The following is a 19,462-nucleotide window of genomic DNA, read 5'->3' on the forward strand; positions in this document are numbered from 1 at the left end:
TGCATATAATATTCACGTCAATAATTCAGTTTTTGGTTTTAACTAAAAAATATTGTTTCATATTTATAAGATAAGCATATAAAAATAAACGTTTAGTAGATAAGGCAAGACATTCGACTCAATACGTACAATGATCTTTATTGGAAAACTACGATGAATGCATCGGAATAAACTGTAGTCATCCATTATTTTGTTTCTCAATAACCGCGGAAATGACATATATTTCGACTGTTATCAAGTTCTTAGAACGATTCAAATATTCGATAATATCAAAGAAAAAAGAGGGTACAAAATGGGCGATAGAAAGGTAAAAATACTCTGTTACGCTGATGACACCGGGTTAGAAGCAGAGTGCGAAAACGAACTACAAATATTACTGCACGAATAACATTAACGCCCAATAATGAATATGAAAATATCAGCCGAAAAAACAAAAAGGTTAGTAATAGCCAAAAAACCAATAAGATGCAAATTGGAGTTAGATAATCAAATTATATTACAACAAGTAATGACTTTCGAATACGTGGGAATTAATCTATCAGCCGACAACAATATCGAAGAAGAGGTAAAAGACCAAATAATTAAAGACAGTAGAACGGCTGGATGCCTAAACAACACAATTTGGAAAAACAAACACCTAAGAGTGGAAACAAGCCCGAATTAGACCAGTGCAAATAGCAAAAAAACAATAAAAAATTAATAGCAGGATGAGACCAATTCCAAATGAAAGTACACATATTAGATAACATGTGGAACATTTTTCACCAAATCTGGATGAGGGGAACATGGGTTGGGGGAGCGCTTTTAGGGGTGAAAACGGTTAATTACGATTTGCGGCCAAACGGTACATCCTATCAAAAAAAGTTAAATCGCAAAGTTGTAGGCTATAAGAAGATCTACAACTTTTGTAAATAAGCATTTTTCACATAACCTCAAAATATCCGAGAAAATTGGAAAATTCGATGTTTTTGATTTTATTTTTTTTTCTCACTGAAAAAAAAATTTTTTTACCAAATATGGTGGAAGCTTACCTCTTTATGTCCCAAACACGCTGTAATTTTTTTGTATAAAAGTATTTTTTAAAACTCTTGTTTTTTATGTTTAAGGGAAAATGTAAGCATTTTTTCAATTGAAAAATCTCCCGAAATTTTTTTAGCTTTTTTAAAGAAGTTGGGATTTTTTTTGTTTATTGAAACCTCAATTTTCTGATTGTGTAAAAAAATATATACGTTACTGTGGAAAATTTTGTCACAACAAAAGGCAAAAATCGGAAATTTATTTGTGCCCATATTCACAAATGCAGAATTAATTCCAGAAATATTACTAAAAAGTATTTGCTGCAGCTGTGAGACAGGATGCAATAGTCAAAAATGTGGGTGCCGAAAGCATGGTTTGAAATGTACCAATTTATGTTCAAATTGTACTTCTGATAAATGCTCCAATGTCGAAAAACCATTTTTTTTTATATAAATGAATATGATGACATTATGGATGAGAAACCAACGCCAAATGAAGAAAATGTAGACGAAGACCATGATGGTCTAGAAGATTTAGAGGAAACTGCAAAATCTGTAAGCATTACCGAATGTGATGAAGAAATGTCATCAAAGAAGCAAAAAATTAATTAATTGATGAAAAATTGGCCATTAAAATTATAATAATTACTTTCTTCTGTATTAAATAAACATTTTCGTTAAAAAAGTTGTTGCGACTTTTAATTTGGTTCATGAGAAAAAAGTTTAAAAAATGTAGTTTATAGGTAAGTAGGCCGACTTTTTTAAAAAAATATATAGTTTAAAAAAAATAAAAAACACGTTTTTAAAGCACTAAGAATTTAAAAATAACTTTTAAAATTAAAGCTAGTAATATTTTATTTTTAAATTTTAGTGCTTTAAAAGCGTGTTTTTTATTTTTTTTTAACTATAATTTATTCACAAAATTAAAAATCACATATAACGGCATCAGTGTAGTAAATTTTTAACAGAGGTTCGTTGGTTCCTGCTCGCTATGCAACTTATATTACGTCTGAGAATCTGAAAATGGTAAGAGGTTGAAAATAAATTTCCGATTTTTGCCTTTTGTGACAAAATTTTCCACAGTAACGTATACATTTTTTACACCATCAGAAAATAGAGGTTTCAATATACAAAAAAAATGCCAACTTCTTTAAAAAAGCTAAAAAAATTTCGGGAGATTTTTCAATTGAAAAAATGCTTACATTTTCCCTTAAACATAAAAAACAAGAGTTTTAAAAAATATTTTTATACAGAAAAATTACAGCATATTTGGGACAGAAAGAGGTAAGTTTTCACCATATTTGGTAAAAAAATTTTTTTTTTCAGTGAGAAAAAAAATAAATTCAAAAGCATCGAATTTTCCGATTTTCTCGGATATTTTGAGGTTATGTGAAAAATGTTTATTTACAAAAGTTGTAGATCTTTTTATTGCCTACAACTTTGCGATTTAACTTTTTTCGATAGGATGTGCCGTTTTGCCGCAAATCGTAATTAACCGTTTTTACCCCTAAAAACGCTCCCCCAACCCATGTTCCCCTCATTCAGATTTGGTGAAAAATGTTCCACATGTTATCTAATATGTGTACTTTCATTTGGAATTGGTCTCATCCTGCTATTAATTTTTTATTTTTTTGGTCCATTTTAGAGCTATTTGCACTGGTCTAAATATATAAGTCAGTTAGTAGGCCAGTTACGACTTACACGGCAGAAACAAGACCAGACACATGCAAAACACAAAGACATCTGGAGACCAACGAAATGAAGATCTTAAGAAGGACTGCAGGAAAAGGACTACAAGACAGGGTAAGAAGTGAGGAAATCAGACGCATATGTGGAGTGCCAGCTGTTAAAAAAGCGAGGTGCCTATCAGAGATAAAGTGAAAGAATGTTAGCGCGCAACGCCATTTGTTTGACAAAATGTCTGCTTTAACAACTTGGATTTGCCATCAAACTGTCACACTAGTGCCATATTCTATCTGATCTCTGATATAAAATCGTCCTAAAAATATCAAAATATTTTTTCCAACAATGGTTAAACAAATTACCAAGTTAATTTAACATTAATTTTATTAACAAACGGCGTATTTATGCCAATGGCCATTAATTGTTGAGGCATTAACCAAAAAACGGCTCATTCGTAATGTACGCAAAGATTATACACAAATTATAAAAATAAATGTCAAAATCCATCAATAAGAACTGAAGATATTTTAAAGCTCGAGTTTGAAGCATTTTTCGATATCGCTTATTTGAAAAACGGGACTAAATGCATCCAGAATAATCATAGGACAACTTTTTTAAAATTGCCAGCTTTTCGAATATAAAAAATAATTTTACGCCAGCAATAGCAAAAAAGTCATTCAAATTGTTTATAAAAAAATGCAATGATTTTGCAACAGTGCAAATTAATTTTTCCATCTTTTTTAACTCTTTCTCTCTTTCTCCCTCCCTCCCTTTCTATTTCTTTCTATCTTGCTTATGCTACCCGTAAAATTATTGTAAAGATTAAGTCAGAAACATTTATTAATTATTGTAATAATTACCTTCAAATTCCTTCGAATTTGACTGGTAGACAAAAGGTCTTCAGATTGTAGGTGTTTGGCATTAAATTGTTAATAACTGAAAAAGTCCACTGAACCCACTGCAAGAAACATAGAGGTTTTGGTTATGGAGGACCATGAAACTTAAGAAACTTGTCAGATATTTATACCTGGCCGAACACGAGTCAAAGTCCCCATCAGGATACTTTTTTACCTTATTTTTCTGGACTAACAATGTTAAACGAATAGTTAACAAGTAATTAAAATAATATATAATAGTAATTATACATATTTATGAGTTTATTATAATTGTTATACGGAAATAGAAAAAAAATAAAACCATTTTCTAAGAAATTTTGTTTACTATCAACACATAAATACTAATAGTAAATACTTGCATTCTTAGAAATTAATTAGAACCAATAATTACAAATATTTAGTTGGATGACATTTTATCTAAAAATAAACAAATATTTATTGATTAGTTGCGAACAGCATAAAAGGTATTCGAAGAAAGATAACTAGGTAAATTATCTTATATAAGTGACACATCAGAGTAATAAAAACTTGCAGTTGCATTCATACTACGTCAGTCCTGAAGTCATTAAAATTTATTGTACGTTTACCAAAGAAAAAATGTTCAATGAGTATAGAGTACTCGTAAACTATAGTGTATTTCTTAATAGTTGACAGTACAATACCCTCATTATACAGGGTGTCCCGAAAAGAATGGTAATAAATTATACCATAGATTCTGGGGTCAAAAATATGTTGATTGAACCAAACTTACCTTAATACAAATGTGCACATAAAAAAGTTATAGCCCTTTGAAGTTACAAAATGTAAATCAATTTTTTTCAATATTTCGAAAACTATTAGAGATTTTTTATTGAAAATAGACGTGTGGCATTCTTATGGCAGGAACATCTTAACAAAAATTGTACTGAAATTTGTGAACCCCATAAAAATTTTATGGGGGTTTTGTTCCCTAAACCCCCCTAAACTTTTGTGTATGTTCGTATTAAATTATTGTTAAAGTATTATTACTTAAACACAGTGTTTTTAAAACTTTTTTGCCTCTCAGTACTTTCTCGAAAAGCCAGTTTTTATCGAGATATTTTGAATATTTTTCAAATCCACTACCTATTTATATATGGTTAAGTACGATTATAGAGACCTGGTAATATGAAAAATCTATAATTTACATTTAATAATATGAAAATATGTTAAGAGGCAAAAAAGTTTTTAAAACACTGTGTTTAACTAATGGTACTGCAATAAAAGTTTAATTGGAACGTACACAAACATTTGGGGGGTTTAAAGGAACGAAACCCCCATACAATTTTTATGAAAACATATAAAAAAGAAGTCGCATCTCGATAAAAACTGGTTTATCGAAAAAAGATTAAGAGACAAAAAAGTTTTAAAAATACTGTGTCTAACTATTGGTACCTCAATAATAATTTAATTGGAACGTACACAAAAGTTTGGGAGGGGTTTAAGGGAACAAAACCCCATAAAATTTTTATGGGGTGCAAAAATTTCACTATAATTTTTTGTTAAGATGCTCCTGCCATAAGAATGCCACGTGCCTATTTTCAATAAGAAATCTCTAATAGTTTTCGAAATATTGAAAAAAATTGATTTAAATTTTGTAATTTCAAAGGGCTATAACTTCTTTTATGTGCACATTTGTACTAAGGTAAGTTAGGTTCAATCAACATATTTTTGACCCAGAATCTATGGTATAATTTATGACCGTTCTTTTCGGGACACCCTGTATACACAAGTGCAAAAAAGCGATTCGCTCCTATTTTATAAAGTAGAAGAAACATTGGAGATACCGCTTACCCTTACAGATTAGGCATAGATTAAGGATTAACATTAAAGGTAAATAAGAAACAAATTTACGCAAAAAAGTATTCATTTATAAAAATATATTGGCATTCCTGGAAAATTGGAAAAATGAAAAGCAGCTTTGTTGTTAAAAGACACTTCTAACAGAATGCTTTTAAGTGATTTGATAATAATACTGAAATATTTTTTTACTTAATTTGTTAGTATTTATTTTTAATTTAAACACTTAATTTATTAGTCTTTATTTTAATTTATAGCATTCGCCATTTATATCAAAACATATAATTTATATTATTATTTATATATACAATTATTATTTATAATTTATTTTCTACATTATAAAACGCGCATTTCACATCAAAATAATGAATGCCTCAGCGTTTGAAGAATATCGTATTATGTTTTCATTTTGTTCTGGAATCATCGAAGCTGACTCATAGCTCCTCGCATAGATCTCTCGATTCTTCCATCCTAGCCGTGAACAGTGAAAAGGTTTCGGCGCCACACGATCGAATAGGGAAGAGTAGCGTAACAATACCTAGTATTTCCTCCTCGCGCCCTTATACATCCTGCATAGGCCCATATTGTCTGAATAACAACACTGAGCTCAAGCAAGTTGTTTGGTCGGGATAATTGAACTCGAATTCATCTTCCCAGTGTATTATATAGACGTTCAATTGGATTTATGTCTGGGCTGGAAGCTGGTCAATTCATACGAACAATCTCGGCGTCTTCTAAGTGTTCGTTGAAGATTCTAGTACGGTGGGGATACTCGATATCGTCCATGAAAATAAAATTTGATCCAATGAATAGCGCAAAAGTTACCACGTGCTCATCTAAAATGGTTGCTAAATGGAAAAAAAAAACAAAAGTAAAGCTGTTTTTTAACAAAATTGTTTTTAAATGTTTTGAAATGCCAGATGAAAAGTTATGAAAGTGCTAAAAGTTAAAATCACGACTACTACAACGCTAAAACTCAAACAACAGACAACTGCATCAGAACCTTGAACAAAATTTACTTATCTGTATTCTAATTATATATTAACACATTCCACAAGATTTTATTGTGGTCGCTTATCAATCTTCACTTTAAAAATTTCAAAATCATAGCTTTGGATAACACGATAATGTTATACAATGATCATTTCGTTGTATAAAGTCACGTAATGTGATTCATAAAACAAGAAATATTTTTTTAGGTCGGTATACATTAATTACTGTGATACAGACCACAGTGTATTGTTTACGAATAGATTTCTATATAGATATTAGACAGACAAATAAATATTGACAATATTTACATAGTAAAAACTACATATGATGTTATATGTCATAATAGAAATGAAACAGAAAATAGAAATTTGAATTTACCAAACTATATATTACTCAACCATACACCTGTATTTTTCGTGGTTCTATTTTTACTTGAAAGGTTTCTTTTTAATCGATTATAAAAATCGTTTTATTACGTTTGAATTTCCAAACAACAAAGCCCATAAAACGGTCGTTAATTCTCCCATTTGCTTAAAATTCCTATAAATTGCTGGTTCTTTGCAGTAGAAATTCACTCTCATGTCTTCAGTTAGGACAATCACATCTCGCGCTCCACTTGAAATAAGAATTATTTTCGACTCTTTTCTGAAATTGAAATAGTTCCGGTAGAAGTACGGTGGATCGAACCTGGACCTTCAGACTTAATAAACCAGTACCATAGCCAATAATCTACGGCCATCACTTCTACAAACAAATCATTGTGAGCAATTTTAATTCTTATGAAAGAATCAAGTAAATGTTTCTTATTATGAATGTATATCTTTATCAAGAGTGAAAACCTTCCTTAATACAGGGTGTAACAAAAATACAGGTCACAAATTAAATCACATATTTTTTTGACCAAAAATAGTTCGAATGAACCTAACTTACCTTAGTACAAATATGCACATAAAAAAAGTTACAGCCCTTTAAAGTTACAAAATGAAAATTGATTTTATCGAATATATCGAAAACTGTTAGAGATTTTTTATAGAAAATGAACATGTGGTATTCTTATGACAGGAACCTCTTAAAGAAAAATTATAGTGAAATTTGTGCACCCCATAAAAATTTTATGGGGGTTTTGTTCCCTTAAAACCCCCCCAGTGTACGTTTCAATTAAATTATTATTGTGGTACCATTAGTAAAATTCAATATTTTTAAAAAACTTTTTTACCTCTTAGTATTTTTTCGATAAGGCAGTTTTTATCGAGTTCCGGCTTCTTTTTAATATGTTTACATAAAAATTTTATGGGGTTTTGTTCCTTTAAACCCCCCCAGTTTTACGTTCCAATTAAATTATTATTGTGGTACCATTAGTTAAATTCAATATTTTTAAAAAACTTTTTTACCTCTTAGTATTTTTTCGATAAGGCAGTTTTATCGAGTTCCGTCTTCTTTTTTAATATGTTTACATAAAAATTTTATGGGGTTTTGTTCCTTTAAACCCCCCCCCCAGTTTTACGTTCCAATTAAATTATTATTGTGGTACCATTAGTTAAATTCAATATTTTTAAAAAACTTTTTTACCTCGTAGTATTTTTTCGATAAGGCAGTTTTTATCGAGTTCCGGCTTCTTTTTTAATATGTTTACATAAAAATTTTATGGGGTTTTGTTTCTTTAAACCCCCCCAGTTTTACGTTCCAATTAAATTATTATTGTGGTACCATTAGTTAAATTCAATATTTTTAAAACTTTTTTGCCTCTCAGTTTTTTTCGATAAGGCAGTTTTTATCGAGTTCCGGCTTCTCTTTTTATATGTTTACATAAAAATTTTATGGGGGTTTTGTTTCTTTAAACCCCCCAAATGTTTGTGTACGTTCCAATTAAACTATTAGGTACTGCGGTACCATTAGTTTAACACAGTGTTTTCAAAACTTTTTTGCCTCTTTGTATTTTTTCGATAAGGCATCTTTTATCGAGATGTGGCTTCTTTTTTAATATGGTTCAAAATATATCTAAAAATGTAAATAATAAAAAATAAATTTTCATATTATTACAAAGTCTCCATAATCGTACTTAACCATATTAGTCCATTCTTTCACGGTTTTTGCTCTAAATTTTAAAGAACCGCTTGGATTGACATGAAATTTGGCATACGTATAGCTTACATGTCAAAAAAAAAGTGATATTGTGCCGATGTGTGCTTTTGCCCTGGGGGTGACTTTCACCCCCTCTTGGGGGTGAAAAAATATATGTCCAAAATAAGTCCGGAAATGGGTAAACTGACTAATTTTAAGTAACTTTGGTTCTATAGAGCTTTTTCGCCAAGTCAACACTTTTCGAGATATTTGCGAGTGAATATGTTCATTTTTTAACAAAATAACCACATTTTTAGAGGGTTTTTCGCAAATAACTCAAAAAGTAAGTATTTTTTGAAAAAAACGTTCTTAGCAAAAATATAGCCTATAAAAAAGTAAAAAAAATGGAGTACGCGTTGGGTCTCTGGATCTCGTAGAACCAGAGTTATAGCCAATGAAAAATAGATTCATATTCACCAAATTTCAAATAGAATATTTCGACGTAAAATATTCAAAAAATTCAGCACTTTTTGGGAAAAACTCATTATAATTTTTTTAAAGTGCTTAAATAAAGCTTTATTTCTGTTTTCACAAAAAGTTTCTAGCTTTAAATTTAAGCAAGTTACGCTCAAAAATAAAGTTGGTCCCTTTTGTTTTTGCAAAAAAAAATCGGGAAGACCACCCCCTAATTAGCAACTTAAATGAAATTAATCGTTACCGCTCCACAAATTATTTTACTTATGTTGTGTTTATATGATCTGTAAGTTTCATCGATTTAAAGTGCTTATTTTTGAAAAAATTTGGTTTCAAAGTAAAATTTTTAAAAATTTAAATTTTGAAAAAGATGCTTTTTTTCAAAATAACTTAAAACTTGTTAGAGATACCAAAAATCTCGAGAAACAAAAAAGTCAGATTTGCTTTTCTGAATATCATGTATTTTTTTGTTTTTCTGTTAGACAAAAATTTATTGAGGTTTGGTGTTTCTAAATTTGCATACATTCGTGATCAGTGACTCGTTCAACCCCTTTTAAATACAGCACTTTCAATAATAAGGACTTTGAACCGATGAAACTTACAGATTATATAAACAATATATACACGAGTCAAGAAATTTGTGAAGTCGTAACGATTAAGTTCATTTAAGATACTAATTAGGGGGTGATTTTCTCGATATTTTTTTACCAAAACCAAAAGGGACTAACTTTATTTTGAGCGTAACTTGTTTAATTTTGATACTAGAATTTTTTTCTATAAAACAAAAATGAAGCTTTTATTAAACACTTTAAATAAGTTGTAATGAGTTTTCCCCGAAATGTGCTTCATTTTTGGTTATTTCACGTTAAAGTATTCTATTTGAAATTTGATGAATATGAACCTATATTTCATTAGCTATAACTCTGCTTGTACTAGGTGTAGAGCCGTGATATATACACCATTTTTTTAAATTTTTTACAGGCTATATTTTTGCTAAGAATGTTTTTTCGACAAAATGCTTACTATTTGAGTTATTTGCGAAAAACCGTCTAAAAGCGTGGTTATTTTGTTGAAAAAATGAACATATTCACTGCCAAATAACTCGAAAAGTATTGACTTAGTGAAAAAACTCTATAGAACAAAAGTTACTTAAAATTAGCCAGTTTATCGATTTCCTGACTTTCTTTGGACGAATATTTTTTCACCCCCAAGAGGGGATGAAAACCACCCCCAGGGCAAAAGCACATATCGGCACAATATCACTTTTTTCTTTGACTTGTTAGCTAGGTGTATGCCAAATTTCATGTCAATCCAAGCGGTTTTTTAAAATTTAGAGGTTTTGCAATATTTTACCGTTAACGAATGGACTATATACAAATATGTGGTGGATTTGACAAATATTCAAAATATCTCGATAAAAATTGACTTTTCGAAAAAGTACTAAGAGCCACAAAACTTTTTAAAACACTGTGTTTAACTAATGGTACTACAATAATAATTAAATTGAAACGTACACAAAAGTTTGGGGGCTTTAAAGGAACAAAACCCCCATAAAATTTTTATGGGGTGTCCAAATTTCACTATAATTTTTTTTTAAGATGCCACTGGCACACGAATGTCACATGTGGATTTTCATTAAAAAAAGAATGTGTGTGTACTTTGTACGCACGTAAGAAGTTATACTTCTATTATATGATTATAAACGAAATTAATATACTTTTTATTTATATTTTATTTAAATATTAAACTAATTTATACTTGCTACTTCTCAAACATTTTTGTTAAAACAGTGCCAAAAATTAAAATAATAAAAGAATAAAACACACACAAACACATTAAAAATGCCACAAATGATTTCTGAACATTAATTGTCGAAAAATTTTTTAACTAAATACGTATTTTCTGAAAATTAAATTATATAATAAATATACTTACAATCATAAAATGTATAAAAAAAATAAAAAAATAAAAGTTTCTATTGGGATTCGAACCAACTTACCAGCGCGGCTGGTATTGGCGTTGTATTGGGGTTCACTCGCATTAAACGCTTCGCCACGGAGACAGTGTGTCATTATGTGCGAAGATCGACTAACTAAACGGATTAAACTTTTGACATTTTTGAATTATGTAAATCAAATTATTTTGATTTTGAATTGAAATGATTTAGAATTGAAAAAATACAACAAAACAGAGAGTAAGAAAACAATATATTAGGTGAATATTGATAGAAATTTTGATGGTATTATTACAATTATTACGTACCTGTTGCTTTAAAAACTATTTAAAAATCACTACAATTATAAACTGTTTTGTTTCTGTCCTCACAACAATAAAACTAATATATTATACATTTGTTTACCTTCATATTGAACAATTATTTATTATTGACAGATCAGTTCAACACCCAATCAGAGCCCGTATAACGACTAATAAATTTCGCAATCACTTGCTTCGTGCAAAGTTCAAATATCATAACAAAATTTGATCAAGTATTTTTAAAACACTTACCAGTGTAAGATTCTTTAGCTTTGAATAAGCGTGATCGTAGATCGTCCCGGTTAATTATTGTTGTTATCCACAGTTCTCTACGCCTTCGAGCTAATAGGTATTTTATCAGTAATTTTGCGGCACTCATACTAGTCACAGTTTGATGGGCTTTCACATTGGCATGCAACAATCATCTCTTCTATGTTAATAAGTCCAAAAATATAATATGAAAACTATTTAAAAAGGCAGTATAACCATTAACTAACTTTTTGTTTGTTGTTTCTCTTCCTACAAATTTTAAAACGCAACAACCATACATAACCAAACCACAGTCCCACAGCTGTGCCACAGCTGCCATATTGGATAATTTTTGTCATGTCATTTGAACATCCAATCAGAACAAAGTTGTAATGCGACTGCGCCGGGATCAAAGGTTTTAATCCTATTAAAATTCACCCTCATATCGCGCGTAAATAAGTATAACTTCAAAAATCTCGAATAGTTTTCGATATATTGGAAAAAATCTTTTTTTATGTGCACATTTGTACTAAGGTAAGTTAGGTTCATTCGAACTGTTCTTGGTGCCAGGATATATGATTAAATTGATGACCTGTATTTTTGTTACACCCTGTATAATTAATCCAATAATAAACAACCAGGATTGCTTATAGAGAGAGAGAAGCAGAAGGCAGCTAGGAAATTAATTTATATGATTGATTTATTACTCTGTCGAATTATTTTACAGACTACAGACGAACATATCTGATTTATAAACAAAGTTTATGTTGGATGACCCAAAATAGAAAAAAACATTTTGACTCTGGGAAACCGCCTCTGCTTATAGATAAGGACAGCTATGTTGATTATTTACAAATAGTTATTTATTTGCTATACATAAATATTATTCCTTTTGTACCAGGTATTTACTTCGCAAGAATATTGTTACTTAAATACTTACAAACAACATTTTATTGGAAAATTAACCGTTTTTTTTTGTTTTAGTTCTTGCAATGATGGTGTCTTTACTACTTCCTTTGCTTTTCGTGGCACACACTGTGATTGCCACTGAAGATAGTCTAAAAGTGGCATTTCAATGGAAAGTTATTGATTTTCAATACCCCACATCAAACGCCAGGTGGGAGGCATCAACCTCTAGACAGTTTATACCAGAGAACAATGTTCCACTGGGATTAGAAGTATATGGAGATAGAATATTCATCACCTTGCCGAGATGGAAGGAGGGAGTTGGAGCTTCTTTAGCTTATATTAACACAACAGGTAACCTCTTCTTAATATTTTCCGTGTGTTTTGATTCGTTAACCGAATAACTCGCCATATAAAACTCCATTACATAGAAAAAGTTATAAATGTTCGGTTTAGTAGGTCTTGAGGCGTTGTCCGAATCCCAAATTCCATTCCTTCCTATTTTGCCACAGGTCATTTCTGAGGTCTCGCGCGCTCATCGCTTTTTGTATACCGGTGGTCCAATTAACTTTCGGACTCCCTATAATTCATTCTATTAAAGTATCCATACCAAATCAGTTGTTGTCTTCTCGTTATATCTTTCATTATTGTTCCCTCTAGTCCCATTCGATTTTTAATGTCTGCATTTCTGATATATTCTCTTTTGCATATTAGATATTTTGCATATATAGATAATGACCTTCTGATTGCATCCATTTACACTACTTTAATTTTTGTTTTTGTTTTTGTTTTTCTGTAAGCCTCCAAGTCTCTGCATCATATAATAGACTGCTCTTGATAATAGTCTCGTAGATAATAATTGTTTTCTTTTTCGATATTTGAGTACTCCAAAGAATATTGTTGAGACATCGGATTGCTCTTTTTGCTTGTATAATTCCGGAAGTAATTTCTTTTTCATCAGCTCCAGTTTTATCAAATGTTACTCCTAGATATTTATAATCTTGGCAGGCTTTAATTTTTTGATTATTTTCCATGAGAAGTTGATGTTTTATCGATATTGATGTCCAATCCCCATCTTGAATATTCCTCGACCAACTTACGCATTATAATATACAGGGTGTCCCAAAAGTAGTGGAACGGTCGAATATTTCGCGAACTGAACATCGGATCGAAAAACTGAAAAATACGTGTTCAATCATTTTTAAAAATCTATCCAATGACACCAAACACCAACCCCCACTACACCCCCTGGAGATGGGGTGGGGGATAACTTTAAAATCTCAAAAGGAAACCCCCAGTTTTTCTTGCAGATTTTAATTTGTTACATAAAAGTAAGCAACTTTTATTCAAGACATTTTTTCGAACTGTGGATAGATGCCGCTATAATTGGGAAAAACCATTTATCCTGATACCATAGGTAAATTATAGAAACGGTCTAATATCTCACGAAATACACTTCCAAATAAGAAACTAAAAAACAGATTTTTATTTTTTTTCGAAAACCTATCGAATAACACCAAACATGACCCTCCAACCTACCCCCTGAATGTGGGGTGGGGGGTAACTTTAAAATCTTAAATAGCAACCCCCACTTTTTATTACAGATTCGGATCCGTCATAAAAAAATAAGTAACATTTATTCGAACCATTTTTTAGAATTGTTAATAGATGGCGCCTTAATTAAAAAAATTCGATTTATTAGCGCCATCTATCAGAAATTTTAAAAAATGTTTCGAATAAATGTTGCTTAATTTTTTATGACGAATCCGAATCTGCAATAAAAAGTGGGGTTGCTATTTAAGATTTTAAAGGGTTGGAGGGTCATGTTTGGTGTTATTCGATAGGTTTTCAAAAAAGATTAAAAATCTGTTTTTTGGTTTCTCATTTGGAAGTGTATTTCGTGAGATATTAGACCGTTTCTGTAATTTACCTATGGTATCAGGATAAATCGTTTTTCCCAATTATAGCGCCATCTATCCACAGTTCGAAAAAACGTCTTGAATAAAAGTTGCCTACTTTTACGTAAAGAATCCAAATTGGCAAGAAAAACTGGGGGTTTCTATTTAAGATTTTAAAGTTACCCCCCACCCCACCTCCAGGGGGTGTAGTGGGGATTGGTGTTAGTGTCATTGGATAGATTTTTGAAAATGATTGAACACGTATTTTTCAGTTTTTTGATCCGATGTTTAGTTCTCGAAATATTCGACCGTTCCACTACTTTTGGGACACTCTATATATATTCTATGTTTTCCCTGTCGTTTACATTTACGACCTGGTCGTCCACGAACTGGAACGTGTAGAGGTATGTATTGTTTAGCTCGATACCCATTCAATTTACTTTCTTCTTCCAACTTTGGTTGCTGCTGCAACGTAGATAAACAGTGTCGGGATACGCAATATCCTTGTCTAAGCCCCTTAGTTACTGGAAAGCTTTTAGTAAGCGAGTTTCCTATCTTTACCCGTCAACGTGATCCTGCATATCATCATCATCAATGGTGCTACAGCCCTATGAAAGAGCCTCGACTTTCCCAAGTCTATTATGCCAGTCAGTTCTATCCATTGCCAACCGTTGCCAGTTTGCTGCGCCTATTTTTCCCCCATCCTCATCTACTCCATCCTTCCATCTAAGTTTTGGCCTACCTCTATTTCTGCTTCCCACAGGTTGTGACATAAGGATTCTTCTAGGAGGGTTGTTATGCTGTGATCTTGCTAGATATCCTGCCCATCTTAGTCTTCCTATTCTTATAAGAGACACTACGTCTTTACCACCAAATATATGTTTATATCTGTGGTATACCTCGTAGTTGTACCTCCTCCTCCAAATACCATTTTCACAGATTCCACCGAATATTCCTCTCAGGATCCTTCATTCAAATATAAGCAGAAGGTTTTCATCTGCCTTGGAGATGGTCCATGTCTCCGATCCGTATGTCAACACTGGTTGTATAAGGGTTTTGTATATGGTTATTTTTGGTTTTTGGCGTAAGTTTCTGCTTCTCGTATGTCTACACTCAGTCCAAATAGTATAGTCATGACGTTCTCCTTGGTGATGAGGAAGCCTAAGTATATGAATTTGTACACCACTTCAATCTTTGTTTACTTTGATCCTGCATATACTTAGATGATTTAATGTATTGTTAAGAGTGTAGCTTTCTGGTGAAGAATGCAGAACTTCCCACATCTTATTTAAGGGCATGTTCTCATAAGCTTTCTGTAAGTCAACGAATGTCAGGTGCACTTGTCTGTACAGGAGCGGCCAGCTCTAAAGCCCCCTTGTTCTTCTTCTTCATACTGGCTCTATTCGGACTGTATTAGTTCTATCAGTATTTAACCATACAGTCTACTGAGTGTGCTGGTCACCGAAATTCCCCTGTAATTTCCGCAGTTTCTCTTATCTCCTTTCTTATGGATGGATGAGATATAAGCCATTATTCATTCGTGGGGCACTGGTATCCATTTAAGAGTTCCTCAAAAACTTTTGTTAGAATTCGATATAGCTTAGATGTTACATTTTTAATCAATTCTGCTGGAATACCTTCTGGATCGCAAGCTTTACCATTCTTTAAGCTTCTCACCGCTTTTATCAGACTTCTTACGTCGATATTTCTATGTTCTTCTATTTCTATACCTGGTGTAGCTATATTTTCTAGACATTCTCCTCGTTTTTCTGTCAAGAATTTTTTATAGTGATCCATACATTTTTGTGACTGTATGCAGTGTACTGTATGGGTACATTTTCTTTATCATTTTTTTTTACGAAATTTATAAATCACCAAGCTTCTGTGGTTTTCCTGCCACCTATATAATATGTGTTTATCCCCATATATTTGCGATCCCATAAATCGTTTTTTTCCTTTATAACTGCGTTTCGCACTATTCGCTTTATTCTGTTGTACTTCATTCGATCTTCGTCATTTTTAGTATTTAACCATTTTTGGTAAAGCTTCTTCTTTGATAAAACTAGTTCTTCTATTTCTTCATTCTACCAGAGTTTAATGCTTGATTTGGTTGGTTCAACAAGTCAAGCCAGAAAACTTGTCTTTATCTTAATTATGAATAAAATTTCAATCGAATTAGCTTTAGCTCTCTTCAGATTGCAAGCATAAAAATATTACAAGCTGCTATTTTTCTAATTAAAAAAACCGACTTAAATGGTTAAGAGGCGACATAGCGCGCGGAAACGCTTTCCAAGATTGCAGATATTTGCACACATATTTGTAATATAGTAAAGAATGGCGGTACTATTATAAAGTCCAATTTGAGAAATATATGTTAGTATGTGGAAATTACTCTATAATTAAATAAAATCACTCAAAAAAATTTAGTTCGTAATAATATTGATTAACAGTGATTATTGAATAGTATTTTGTTGTAACAACAATTTAATTTTTTGTTTCAACGAACTTTTAGACACTAATCAATGTATTTGGTTATTGTCACAATAATTGAATAATAATTGTGAAAATAACTAGAGTACATTATTCAATAATACTCAATGTATTTAGCCAATAAGTTAGTTTCGTATATTTAATAATATTATTAATTCTGACAGCAAAACACACTCTTGATTTCGTAGATGATAAGCAATTACCTTGGTTTATCGTGACAACGAACATATTTCATTAAAACAAGGTACAAATGTTGTTAATATAGAGTAATATATGATTATTCCATAGATGTAAACTGTTTGTTATGACAACGAATGCATTAATTAATCTACTACTGCTTTTAATAACCACAATCAATGCGTTCATGGTAACAATAAACGCAGTTGTTGAAACAATAAATGTTTTGCTTGACCATTTGAAATGTAACGGCTTTTCCTTATCGTGATACCCCGAGATTCTCTGTGCTACTATTGTTTAAAAAAGAATTCTTTGTTAAACAATGCTGTTACCTCTGCCGAAGTGCCGAATAATTTCATTTCGTTTCCAAGTGTAGTCCGTACTGAAAGGAAGTTTTCGTGTGTCTATTATCGTATTCCGTTTTTTCGAATCCTGAGAAAATTAATTAGTATTTTTTAAAAATTTAACGCAGAATAAAATATTACAGTATTTTCGAGGGTCTGAAGTCCCTGAGAACTTCTATAATGATTATTTTAATAAGCCACAGGGGTGAGAAAGAGAAAATTTAGTATGATTTTTAATTTCAAATATACCATTCAAAAGAAACTTTTTGTTTATTCTAATGAACTTTTAGCCCACGGTAATAATGTAATCTTTTATTCTGCGTTTACATTTTTCAAAAATACTTATTAGTTTTCTTATGATTCAAAAAAAAAACAATAAATGCGTTTAAAAAGAATTCGATCGAAACTTTGCTCCTGCGTTCTCAAAAAGGATTAAAGTGTTATACATTTTTGGAATCACTATTTCAAACGCTTTTAAATGAGGTGTCACATGATGTACTTTCCCATTTAAAAAACCAAAGTTGTGCCTGTCACCTGAAAAGGGATCGCGTAAAGTTCGAAACATTGATGTTAAAATATACTTTGATTATCTTAAAAATCGATTTGTCCGAGCGTTTTCCTTATGTGCTAAAAATAGTTAATAAGGGCGTGTAACACTTATTCCAGCGCACTGTATAAGTGAAATCATATGAGAAATCACACAGTGCAAAGTCCATTAGGTTTAGAACAAAAAGGGGGATTTGCAAAATCTAAATCATTGAGCTAATGCATTCAGTACCTAATTATTAATATAAAATACGTTCATAGTAGGAATGAACGAAACTGATTGTAGGAATGAATAGAATTGCTTGTAAGAATAACCGTATTTATTGTGAAAATGAAGGGAATTAATTGTAAGAATAAACAGAAATAATTGTAGAAATAAACGAAATTGATTGAATGCATGAAACAGTATACGTTATGAGAAATAACACTGTTATTGACACAACGAATAGTCTTCGTCGGTCAATTAACGACGTTGTTTCAATGAATAGTGTTCGTTGACTCAGTGAACAGTGTTCGTAATATCAATAAAGTGATATTATAGTATACATAATGAAAGTATTATATATTAATAAATGGATGTTCATCCATTCAATAAACGTAATACATTGGATCAACTAACGAAAATAATTAATTGATGGACATCGCTTTGTTGTTCTAAATGAACCAAGAATTGGACAAATTTTAAGTATTGCTTTTGTTGTCTGAATTAACATTTTTATTAATATTACGTCCCTTTTTGTTAAGTGGTATTACAATGACTAGTCTGTACCTCTATTAAGAAAAACAAAAAATACACTTTCTTCAAATAAACTTTTTATCCCATGCCTAGATTTTGTGTCACATTGGAATTACTAAAATCGATTATATATAACAAGAAATCGAACTTGACTGACTTGGCAACATTTAGCGCGCCGATGAGTATAATAATTATTATTATCATAATATTGTGTCTTCATTTTTGATAATATAGTATCACGTACTACCGACGCGACGCACTGTTGCCGCACTGATGAAAGTTCTACTTATAGTACTAACTTTATTTTTGTTCTAACATAAGTTTCTATAAATTAAGCATTATATTTATTAACTTACAGATCCCTTAGACTCCCCGATCCTTCGTCCCTACCCCAATTGGGAGGCCCATAACCAAAGGAAAGAAGTACCAGAGTTAGTGTCAGCATTCAGAACGAAAGTGGACAGCTGCGGCCAACTGTGGGTATTGGACACTGGATTCTCAGATCTCTATGGCAGGAATCCTAAACAGATAGTCCTTCCCAGAATTGTTATCTATGATTTGAAAACGGACAAACTAGTGCGAGTTTTCCCAATTCCAGACGAACAGTTTAACAAGGACGACAGTTTCTTTTCGAATATTGTGATAGAAGAAGACGGCTGCGATAATAGTATTGCGTACCTGGCCGATTTGGGAAAACCTTCGTTGGTGGTGTATGATTTTAAGCAAAATAGATCATGGATTGTTACCCATCATTATTTCAATATAGATCCTGCTGCAGGGAGCATGAATGTATCTGGGGTAAGTATTTTCAAAGCCAAAAAGATTATACATAAAGAATCATCATCATCATCTTTGGCTTTTACAACTCTTCGCGAGTCTTTGCCGCTTTTACTATTATCTTTCGTTGGTTCCGATCCTG

At 31.4% G+C, this 19,462-nt stretch overlaps 1 protein-coding gene across 2 annotated transcripts in view; it reads left to right on the forward strand.

Annotated features, from left to right (window-relative positions):
* The window catches only part of LOC114325992 (protein yellow), a 130,869-nt gene that overhangs the window by 96,474 nt on the left and 14,933 nt on the right, over nt 1-19,462 (forward strand). For both annotated transcript variants that reach the window (XM_028274163.2, XM_028274156.2), the window contains exons 2-3: nt 12,431-12,706; nt 18,902-19,341. In XM_028274163.2, coding sequence (XP_028129964.1) covers nt 12,439-12,706; nt 18,902-19,341 — 708 coding nt within the window. In that variant the 5' untranslated portion in view covers nt 12,431-12,438. The remainder of the gene's footprint in view (nt 1-12,430; nt 12,707-18,901; nt 19,342-19,462) is intronic.

Source organism: Diabrotica virgifera, chromosome 3, assembly GCF_917563875.1.
Source record: "Diabrotica virgifera virgifera chromosome 3, PGI_DIABVI_V3a".
Classification (NCBI taxonomy): Eukaryota; Metazoa; Arthropoda; class Insecta; order Coleoptera; family Chrysomelidae; genus Diabrotica; species Diabrotica virgifera.